Raw genomic sequence first — 12,359 nt, 5'->3', positions numbered from 1 at the left:
TCTCTTTTCAAACAGAGCTAATTGTTGATTTACCTTTAACTCTACCTAAACAAACAAACAAAAGAAGAACCTAACAGATTTTATTTCATGAGATGTTCTTTAGGAGATGCAGTATTAGACAAACTGCAGTTACCATCACTGTGTGAAACAAGAAACCTTCATTTTCTTGACCTTATTCCAGCTTCTCCAAAAGAAGCAGAGAGAATATAAACTAAATAAGAACAGTTTTAACCATTAATATTTCAAATTTAAGTCCTTGCTTGAGTATGCACAACAAAAGTACCAGGAATGGTCACAAGTAACTCGAGCACCTTGCCATAAAAAATCCTGAGGCACAGTATATTGCTGGATGTGATAAATAACTGCAAACATGCAGCAGACTCTCAAGACAATACTAATTATCCCAGCAGTATAAATACCAGAAGAGAATGACTTTCTCAGATATCTGCATGAAAGCACACAAGCAGAACTCTGGTGACTGATCACAGGCTGCTTCCCATGACTGTCACTCCCATCTCTTTGTTCCCAGTTAAATTAACTGCACTAGAAACCAAAGTGACAAACAGGTTTGCTTCTCACCAGCATTTTCTCCAACTTACTGCAACTTGTGCAGCACCAGAAGCTGACATCTGAAAAGGATGGGCCAAGTGGAAAAGGCAAGAAATTTGGCTTTGCAGACAATAAAACTGTCCTCTTACCAAGGGGCCTTATTAAAACCTTTTGAAAGCACTTGTAGATGTAGATATTGATGTAGATACTCCTCTGTAGATACTGTCTAATTGAACACCAGTTTGTCCCACCTCTCTGAACCACTGATGAGCAAGAATTCATTATGCACCACACACTCCTTTTCCAGGGATCAGGGAAAGCATCAGGACACCAAAAAAGTCCCCAGCCCCAAAGGCAGGGGCAGTGCAGCAATACTCACTACTGTGCACAGTCAATCAGCTGGTACTCATTGGATCTCTCGTAGCAGGCTTTCACACCTTCGTCCTGCCAAAGGGTTTTTGTGTGTTCATAAAACTCCTGAAATGGAAAAACAGTGTTATGGGAATGGGTTAGAGATGAAGAGAGTCAGCAAATAGTAATGTGTCATTTCGTTTTGCAATGAGCAGGAAGTGGAGCAGATTTAACAAAAATCTTTAACCATGCTTTAGAAACTGACTACAAGTTCAGTTGGCTTTCTAAGTTGGACTTCAACATTTTGTAACACTTAAAGAACTGCTTCTCTATCACTGATTGAATCCAACCATCTATTGTAAGAAGGATTAATGTCTCATTAATATCAATTTCATTGGCAATTTAATAATCAATGCTATTTGGTAACATTTATTCTTTAACTCATGGTGTCACTGTATTTTACATTTATGTGGCTGTCGTGATTTTTTTTTTTCTTCAATGAAACACTACTTCTCTATAATTCCTACATGAATGATAATTTTTACATGACTTTGCAAGCTAGTGAGGATCTCCACGGACTGCACAGACATCTCTATCTTACTTAACTCTATACCACTTCCATAAAGTTATTCTTTTACAGTGTAAAGAGACATTGAACGACAGAAGAAAGACAGTAATATACAAGGCTAGATCATGTTTTGTCTCAGCCTTAAAAACTGTAAGCCAAGATATGAAAGCAGACAGCCAAAAATGCAGCACTTCAGTTTTGCTGAACCTGTAACACAAGCTAACAACACAAGCAAAAGCTCTTTTCATTCTGCATATGAAAGCTGCACTTTGGCTCCACCAGTGCGTGTGCAGCACAGGATTGAACTCCTGGCCATCACTCTAAGAGCTCTGAATAGACTCAGAAAGAACAGCAGCAGCCTGGTGACTAAAATACACACAGACACCACTGTGGGCATTCCTCTTATCAACAACCATGGGTGTTCCTTGGCTATCTTTCAGAGCTTTCAAGTATTTTGGGTAAAATACTTTCATTCTGGTTTGAAGTGGCAAATAATTAAGTTTTTAAATCCAGACCAGTGAAAGACCCTTAAAAATAGTTGTTGCATATATTCTGTGTCTCCCCACCCTTTTTCTTTACAGTAGAATTATTTTTAAGAAGGAAAATGTGTTATTTTTGTTGCTTCAAGGTTCCTCTATCTCTTGGGATATCAGTCTTTCATATTCCTTTACTATCAATTCAGTACAAAGAAAGGGGACACATTCCAAAGTTTCACTTTTAAAAGAGTTTAAAAAAAAAAAAATCACATCCCTACCAGAATCTTAACTGACACATGAACTGTAGCAGAACAGTAAATCCTTTAAATTGCATCTTAAAGATGTATAGAGTAAATTTAGTGCTGCTGATTTTCAGAGCACCCTCCTCTTGGCAGGTATAAGATGCATATGTGTTTGTGTGATCACAGGATTATGAATACCAATGATGGAAGCAGCACATCAGATGCAAATTTGATTGTCCTTTTATTGCTATTGAGTATTCCCTTACTGCACACACACAAAAACTACAGCAAACACAAAATACGCATCTAAATTTGGTTCCGATTTCTTTTAAAAAGATTATTACATTTATATAGGGTATTAGGTGTCAGCTTGTTCCCTGCTTTTATGACCTGTTCATGATCAAAAAGATAGATAAATTTCTTCCAGAAGTAGGTAAGAAGATTTTACTTAATTTTTAGTATTTGCAAATTGCACAACTGTTTGCTTTTGCTATTAAAGGAAATAGAAAATTAATAAAAATCTTAATTTCACTCCTCAGTTTTCTGTCTCCCACTGCTGGAATTACGCTCATTGGATAATTTAATTTTGAAGATTTCCCATTTCTTGGCAACTGGGGGACTGTCAGTAGCCTTCAACTGTATTAGAGCACAGTGAGGAAAATATCTTTCTAATGGAAAAGGGAGAAGGAAAAGAAAGTGAAGCAGAGAGGGGGAATTATCTGCCATCTCACTGTATCTGAACCAAACCCACTTTGGGGAATGTTTCTATATTTGTTTTCAAAAGTAACAGTTGCTCAGTACAGAACATCATATCGCTCACTCAACTTATGCCTACAAAGCTGGGAAACTGAAAAATGGAATCAGCAATTGTACAAGATTTTTTTTTGATGAAATAGTAGTTGATTCAATAGACAAATCACAAGGCAATGATAAGTTTACAGAAAAAGCAGTAAGACATTCTTTATTACCAAAAAACTAGACATAGATGTAAAAAAAACTAGATGTAGATATAAAGTGAAAAAAGTCAGTGCTTTAATAAGGAAAGTCACAGCACAGTAAAACTGCCACAAAAACTCTTCCTAATTACTGTTTCTCACTACAACTGTGACACTTTGGTGTAAAGCAATTATTTCAAAGACCTTTCAAACTCCATAATGTTTTACATTTGCAGTAGATTCTGCAATCAGATCTTAAAATGGGATGAGAAAATAAAACCAGTTCCTGGCCCTAGCATAAATATGTTGATAATAGAAAGCCCAGGGTTTAGTTTACCAGAACAGTCACAAATTGTTTAGAAGAGTCCTCCCCATGTTCTAAAGGCAGTTTTCACTTCTAAGAAAAATACATGAATTACAATAATGGGATAAAGATCAGTGTTTGTGCCTTGTTTGGCCAAATGAGCAAATGAAATATTTAAAACTGCCTTTATGCCTGTCCTGCTGATCTGAACTATAACCAGCAATACTCAAGCAATCTTCTCAGTATGGTTATTAATTGCCCATGTGGGATGGAAAAAGAATTCAATTCCACATTCTTTGAACTTATTGGGGTTTCAAAATCAGGATCTACAAACAAGCAAAGAGCAATAGATCATTATACTAAGACACAGTGGGGCTTCTTTGGGATGGGTTTTTGCTGTTACTTTTGGTCTCCTATTTCTTGTTTGTTTGTATTCATTGAGTTTTAAAAAGTGAACTACGTGACTTGAGATGGTCAAATATGAAAGCCTTTCATTAATACACAACCTTCTGTCTTTAGGCCACATCAAATAGATCTTCACACATGCTGGGACTAATGCTGAGCCAGCTCACACAGCTGTGAACAGGAAGGTGCTCACCCAAGCAGAGCCAGAAGCAGCCTTGCAGAGCTCACCTCCTGCTGTATCAGAAGCCTCCTTACTGCAGCGACTGATTTTGGAATTAAGACATAGTAGCTGGTTGCAAAAACCCCAAGATTCTCCCTCCTCCCCAGTACACCTACACTAACCACAACTCTGAAATAATATTTAAGAAAAGGAATAACACAAGAAATCCTCAGCATCCCGTTTGAGTCATGGAATGTAGCCTGGGGCTGCTCTCAGGGAAGGCAAGTAAAACCACAAGATCTGTTATGTATTTAGGTAAAACAGGGGCTTCAGAGGCCACTAAAAAAATCAAGTTAGCAAAAGGGTTGGGTTGGCTTTTTTTTTTTTTTTTTTAGTTAAATAGGTATAATTTGTATGACAGCTCTAAAAATAATGAGTTAGGAAACAAATTAACCAAAAATAGCAGGAAAATTTCCTGAAAAGAAATAGCCAGAAAACTAGTCCTTACATGTCTGGTTCTTGCTTCTACAACACTGATTGATTTGCTGGCACATGCTAATATGACAGACTCTACAGCAGCATCAACAAAGGTTTTTCCTGCACTAGAAAATGGAACTCCTAACAAAACAGCTAAAATAAACAAATACTAAATAACAATTTGGTTTGAGATGACATTCCACAACAAATAGGATTTGAATGTTAGGATCCACATGATCCTAACATTCAAATGTACTTGCAGTGTATGATTGTATTACCCATTCTTGCCTTATGCATACTTAAAATTGAAAAAAAATCCAAATTATGTAATTTTTCATTTAAAAAAATAAAATAGTGCAGTGTCACAATACACACCCAAGATCCTGTTTAAAGTACAGCTGAAGCTGTGTAAAGCAACAAAAGTCAACACAAGTGGTGACAGGATGGCACTACCAGGGAAGGTGAGGAGTGAATTCCTCCTGAGCTTTATGTCAGGATTGGAGCATTTATTTACCACCAGAACAGACTTTACACATCCCAAAACGTTCACAAAACCCTAAAGAGGGAGAAATCCTTGCGGAGAACACTCAAGGAAAGGAATGTCAATGCAACACAGATCTGAAGAGAACAAACAGGACTGAATCTGCTCAGGCTGGGCAGGGGCATAGTTTGAATTCCGGGCACAATCCCCAAGAACAGGCTCCACTGCTGGGAATCCATAAAAAGCCCTGAGAAAATCCTCTGGCTGGGTAAACCTCTGGTCCTGCTCAGATAACTGAAGGATCAAGGACCATGACTTGGTGCTGCTGAGGAAACCTCATGTCTCATGATACCGTAACACCAAAATGGTTAAAAAGCCACTTTTATGTGAAATGTGTTTCATTATTAATGTTTTATTTATGAAGTGACAATTTCCCCTCCTACTGAAAGCTTCCCAATACAGTGAGTCAATAGGCAACATTTGTAAATCACTTGCATTCATTTACAGGAATCTCTGCAGACCTCTAGAGAAAAAGAAACATCAGTGGAAATGTGGAAGGGATGCTTGGAAAATTGTTCTTTGTTCCAGAAACATCTTGCTGACACAATTCTGGATTAGAAAAGGGGCAATGCAGAGTCTAATCAAGTTTAAACCTACTTATATTGGAAAATTTCAGCAAGCTGCAAAATGGCAGCAGATAAATAGTGGCTTTGATCAAAGTTAAACTACAGAAAGTGTTAAAGAACTTGGGGGTTGAGCACTTTGGTTGTTAAATAAAATAATCCCCAAGAGACAAACTCCAGGCCTGGGAAAAAATAAAGGAACCAAGATTTGCTTTTGAGAAGCATTCTAAAAGGATAAAATACTAGGAGAAAGAATATAACACTGGTCATACTGTCTACAAGGCTTTGTTCCCTCCAGATACATAAATACTCAAGAGACTAAAAAAATGTTCATGAAGCAATGTTTTATAGGCATTAGGATGTTGGCAGGGAAAAACATTGGCACAGCCCATGCCACTGTGACACCAAATTCACAGGAAACTTAGCATGGACATGCAACATTACCTTTTCTTTGTCAAATATAATATAGGGTGGACCCGTCAACAGAACAGTTTATTTACTAATTCCAGCAAAAGTCAATGCCATTGAAAAAAACCTTACCTTACTAAAAGGTGTGCACAACCATTATACAATGTTGTGGTTAAAACTGGGATTCAATTCCTGGGCAAAGTTCACTGTCCCATGGAGCTGCACATTTCATAATAAGAGTTTTAAATAGGTCACCGACTTACAAATCTAATGATTAAAGGTCAAACCAAACCAGCTTCTAAGTGTAGAACTGTGTCCTGGAGGACTTTGCTTCGCAGTGTGTTGAGCTTTGAAAAGCAGCACTGGCCAGTGGCTGCAGAGCCCTGCAGAGCTGGGGGAGCACAGCTTTCCTTCCCTGGGAGCCAGGCAGCTCTGCTGCATTCCAGGCACTGCAGCAAGGCAAGGTCAAGGCATGGCAGGGCAGCACACAGCACTCCAAGACAAACTGCACCAGCTGATTTTCTCCTTCCAGGATAGGTAAGTACCCACCAAACTGATTTATTTCTCACTGCTCACATATGAAACCAAGCCATCACTCCTGACCCTACGGGCGCTCAGGGAAGGGAGCTCTGGCATCTTTTAATTCTACCCAAGTTTGGGCAGGGGTACCAGAATGTATTGAATTTGTCAAATCAGACAGTTTAATAAGCAACTTACTTGAACAGGGAAACATCTGCATTCCTAATGGTGCGAACAAGTGTTAATTACTGCTTGCTATTTTAGGGCAAAGACGCTGATGATATCACAAAGGAAACGCATACCTACAAATAGTTGAAGATATTCTCCAGTTACTGGCAAGTGGCCAGAGCTGAATACAAAACACTTTGGGAGAGGCCCAGTGTACTCAGCATTTCCCATAACTGAGTCAGAAATATTTTCAGCAAGGATTTAGTCTCATTATCAATAGTTTTTCATCCTGGGAAAAGAAGAATTATGCTGAAATATTCTTTGTTTCTGCTTGGTAACTTCTAGTAATACAAATTAAACTGGATGTTGCTGCAAGGACTGGCCAATGGGAAGGGAATTCTATTTAAGAAAATTTTGTCAAGTTTGAACTCACATTATTCCCCTTTGTTAAGAGTTTCAAAACACCACAGCATTTGAGAAATGTGCCAACACACAAATCTATACCCATAAGCTACAATGTGCCTTTGGTTGGAAGTCCTCACTAACATAACGTCAAACCATTTCTCTTCTATTTCTACTTTCACAAGAAGTTTAATTGCCACAGAAACTTTTATCTGTTGATACCAGAAGACAGCTCCTCATGTTAATTAGGGAGGAAAATTCACTTTGGGTGAGTGCAGCAAGCCTGCTCCCTGTATTGTCAATATTCCTCTGCAATTGAAACCAGAAGCGTTCACAGGCTCACAGGAAAGTCTACACAAAAAAAAAAGAAGCTCAAATATACTTAAATTAATTGAAAGTTCTGCTTAATTGCTAGCATTTCTTTCTAAGAGTAAAAAGACACTCTGTGTCCTGGGAGGTTAAAAAAAAAACCTGAAGAAATGTCATGTACTCTCCAAAGACCAGCTGAAAACCCTGACTAGTCAGCTGAGCACAACAGGGCTGTGGCTGGATCCACTGTAATACCAGGGAGGCTCACAGGTATAATTTTATTTCATCTATGCATACAACAATATTTTGTGATAGTCTCTTACTGTGATTAAACCAGAAAATGTTTAAGAATTTCCATATTAAATTATGCCTATTTCCTGTTTAATTCAGCTGACAGCTCTTGTATTTCAACATAAATTGAATTAATTTGTCCTTGTTCTTCAAGACTGCTCTGAGGAAAACAAAGAAGATGTATCAAGAGAAATTAAGTCACATGAACTTCTGAACCTGTAAATATGGTCTGGTATGGTGGGAATTTACTGGATAAAAATACAAGTTCAGAACAAAGTAACAGCATTTCCTTCAGATATTGATCAAGTAAAACATATGGTGAGGGTATTTTGTACTACAAAAGCAACTGGACTACAGAAAAAGATGTATATAATCCCATTGTCTGAAGTCCTAGGCTGCAGATTCTCCAATTTCAAGAAATTCTTTGTAGGATTTCAACAGAATTCTGTGAACACTTCAGTGAAAGCACTGTTGAATTAAAAGGGCTGAAAAAAAACCCCACCAAAACACTTCCAATAAATACTAGCAAAATACAGCACTAACAAAATTTGCTAGATATTCCTAGTCACTTATGACTAAAACATTCTTATCAGGCATTTCCATGTAGACAAAAATCAGAGATTTCAGGAGATTCATTTGCAAATCATTAATAGTTATACATGTTTCAATTATGAGAGACATGAAATCAAGTGGCTGCCTGCCTCACAGACCCCATACTAAAAGAAGGCTTCAGATGAACTCCTACATTAAATATGTATTCAAGAATTTATTCTGCTATTAAAGGATAGGAGAACCAGCTTTACATAAGTTCCTGTTAAATTCTGATCAGGTAAACTCAATTGGATTATCTGGAAGTCCATTGAGAAGGAGCTGCTCTGTGTTGATAAGATAATAGAGATTTAAAAAAGAGTAAGTAAGGATTATTTCAGAGATCTAGCACCACATCTTTGATACTGTCTGTAAGACTTCCCGCTCCTTTCTCTGAACAACATTGACACTCTTGAGGCAAAAATACTTCACCTATCCACATTTCCTACTAGTTCTTCACCTCAAGATGCACCTTGAAGGTATGTATTTATCACTCATTTGCACATAATAAGACAGAGGATACTAAAAAAAGGTAAATAGGACATTGAGGTGCCTTGCTCAAAATCATAAAAAACGTGGACAAGAAAAAGCTGGAGCCCCTTACTTTCTCTCTGTGGTAAGTATCCAAACTGCACACAATTTTGTGCAGACACCCAAGAAATCAGGCTCTGTCTCCCACCTTTCCCAGCTTCCCAGGGGTATCCTCACCAAAGAAAATGTTTTGCCTACTTTCACACCCCAAAATCTGTGACATTTGAGATATCCCCATGGGAAACATCCCCCACTGCATTGAAAATGTTTGTCATTACTTTATAAAGCTAGTGATGCTGTCAAACCAGAACAGCTCTCTTCTTCTACCATGATGTATTTAGACAGGAATAATAATATATCTATCATTATACCCATCAGGGTGGTTATCTACAGGGACAGACAATTTTGTTCTGTTGCCTACATAATTAAGGAACACTTCTGGCAGCAAAGAGATCCCAGCTCACATCTTTTCTTCCTGAGACTCTATTATCTCATTACCATTCTGAAGATTTTGGTGTCCAAACCATTTTAAGGACTCCAAAGCCCCATTCTGACCCTGCTGCAGGTTAAGGGATCACACTTTGTACCACACTGCCAGGTTGTAAATCAGACCTCAAAACTGATCCCTGTTAAAAATAATCTCCCCAAAATAGAAGAGAGAAGGAGTAAGGGTTACCAGGGTTATTTTTAACCTGGGCTGGTTCAATGCTCTGATTGACACTGGGCACCAGAGGAGGTTTTTTTGGCGCGGTGTGGGTGGCACATCCCGGTGTGGAGCGGAGGGAAGGGGTGGCTGTGGGCACAGGGGATGCTGAGCTGCCTTTGAGGCTGAAGCAAGAGTGTGGTAAAGCTCAAGGACACCACTCAAAAACCATAATAAAACCATTCAGCAGCAGTGGCAGTGGGAGATTCAAAATAACTACAATGAAGCAGTGTAATAAAACTTAAACTGAAACCAAGAGACCTGCAGACAACATCAGCATCTCTTCTGAACATTCACAACCTAAAGAGCCATAGGCTGCAGTCATTCCTCTGGTATTTTACCTTTCAATAGCTAATAGTGATTCTACTACTTTCTAAATACAATTTTTCTGAATTTAGTATGGTATTTTCAAGAGACATCTTCCTCAGCTCAAACCACATCAATTAAAAATAGGCAGCTGTAAATCTTGCTATTAAGGAACACATTCCTATTTTGAATATTTAATTAAAACCAGAGTATTATAAATGGACTGTGACCAAAAGTAAATATGTTTTATTTGGTAGCTTGGTTCAATTGGGTTGATCATGGAGTGTGAAACGTTGATAAAACCGGAACATTTCCTTCCCTCTTCTAAAAGAAAGAGCAAAAAGAAAGGGATGAGAGAAGGACACTATTAGTGGAGATGAAGAAAATATCCTAACCACTGTCTGGTATGCAGAACAGGAACAAAAATACCACTTTTATAACCCAGCTAACCCAACATCACCTGACATTTGAGACAGATATACAGCTAGTTTGAATTATTGAAACTACAAGGTTGATTTTTGACACTGAAAACACACACATCCAGTTGTGTTAAGCTAAATGCATCAAAGGGCAATAATGATGGAAATACCGTTTGGAAGCCTCAACATAGATATTATATACTAAAAATTGCAATATTTTAAAATACCAGCATGATTATGTGGACAGAATTCCTTCCAGTCAGTACTATGTTTTGCCTTTCTCCATATGCTACTACTCGTATTCAAAAATTTAATTTCTTAATACCAACTGTGCTGAATTAATAATCTCCAACATAGTAAATTTTCAGCTTTAAAGGGGATGTTTAACCTAGCATTACACAGTACCAACATTATTTTTAACTCAAGCTGTTGTTTTTTAGGTTTTTTTAATTCAAAACAATATGGTCTACACAAATGACACACACTTCCTGTAAGTCAAAAACTGCAAAGCAAACAGATGGAGACCCAGACTAAGAAAAGAATTAGAATATCAGAATAAAAAAGTTGCTCTTTGAATCCTAATTTGCATGTAGAGCCAGATCCCAATATTAGCATCACACTGTAAAACTCCTACATTCTTCCTGACTTTCTTCTGCCTTTCACATCACACTGAACCTTGCTGTTAGAAGACTTGCATTCTAGCTCCACCTGTTCCACAGATAATTATAACCATAGATTTTGGCCTTTTCTTTAAAATTCATTTCCACTGCTCCGTCATGAAGATGATGATCTTGTGTAGCTGGAGAAGAAATCCTGCAATCCTTGTGCTGGCATCTATGTCAGTGTATTCTCTTCAGGAGAGCAACCCAAATTAATGTTTAGGAAAAGAAGAATAGGCATTTAAAGGGAAGCAGAACAGCCCTGTATTTAAGAGTAGAGTCCTAAGTATTTGCAGCCCTCAAAGAATATCCCCTGGGGACATGAGTGTTCCTCCTCCCTACCCTCATGTTCTTCTTAGGGCAGAGAAGAGCATCAAATACTACACTGAGGAAAGTATGTGCTCAAGACAGCTGAAATGTAATTTCCCATGAAGAAAATGCAAGAGACAGAAAGCAAGTTCTGCAGCTCAAACCAGACAGCTTTAAACAGGGCTGACATTGCTAAAAATTCCCCTCCCTCTTTCTCAATCAATACTCTATATAGGAAAAGTTTTATAAAATTCTTCCCCCAGTATACCACAGCAGGAAGCAGATGATGGAAATCTCCTTAGATTTAAAGCAAAACCAGCACAGGGTTGTCCTTTCTTCTTCCATAAAACTATTTTTTTCTTCAAAGTACTTTTAATTAATGTGTAACAAAATCAAAACTACTTTTACAGTGGTACTCAAGGATTGTGATTTCTGTGCACTGAGAGCTGGCAGCTAGGGACACTCTAGATCTTGATTTAAATCATGCAATTAAAATGCAGGTTCAGTTTTCCAGGTACCAAAGGATTACAATCTACTTTCAGACAAACTCAGAAATCAAGAGATATATATTAACTTATATAATCACTGAGAGAAGAGAGAGCCAACAATAGTCCTTCAACATGTGGCTAATGCATATCCAGTTTAAAACCTCAACCCTACAAACATTTACATAAGAAATAGTTAATCATGCCAATGAAGTAAGCCACCAGTCAAAATTATGCACACACCTAAACCTCTGTAGACTCAGGGCTTAAAAATTTAAGACAATACCTTTGCTCAGAGAAGAAAAACTAGTTCTATTGGACTGTTATTCTTGAAGTTGTGTGTCAATCAACACCTCAAATACTTTTCACTGAACTTGGAATTATAGACCTAGTAAGTCACACAATTACACCTTGCTTTCAATGAAAAAAGGAAAAATTAAAAGAAATCACTGCACTCCAACTGAATGGAAGGAAAAAAAAAAAGACCCCTGATATAGAAGACACAAGGAAAATCCAGTATTTCAGTATGAGGTAGGTCACAGGAACTTGTTGCAGCATTGTTACAGATCACAACCTGAACTAGCACAAACAATGGCAGTAGGAGAGCTGTGGGCACACAGCCAGTGCAGAAGCACAGAGGGTGGAGCAAGGAATCACTGTCTTCTCTCTCAAATATTCTCCTAAAACTACC

General features: G+C 37.9%; 1 protein-coding gene across 2 annotated transcripts in view; it reads right to left on the bottom strand.

Annotated features, from left to right (window-relative positions):
* The window catches only part of GNAS (GNAS complex locus), a 130,496-nt gene that overhangs the window by 34,113 nt on the left and 84,024 nt on the right, over nt 1-12,359 (bottom strand). For both annotated transcript variants that reach the window (XM_021553591.3, XM_021553592.3), the window contains exon 5: nt 929-1,026. In XM_021553591.3, the coding sequence (XP_021409266.1) occupies nt 929-1,026 (98 nt within the window). The remainder of the gene's footprint in view (nt 1-928; nt 1,027-12,359) is intronic.

Source organism: Lonchura striata, chromosome 17 (assembly GCF_046129695.1).
Source record: "Lonchura striata isolate bLonStr1 chromosome 17, bLonStr1.mat, whole genome shotgun sequence".
NCBI lineage: Eukaryota > Metazoa > Chordata > Aves > Passeriformes > Estrildidae > Lonchura > Lonchura striata.
The sequence above is the reverse complement of the archived record's forward strand: the minus strand, read 5'-3'. Positions and strand labels throughout refer to the sequence as shown.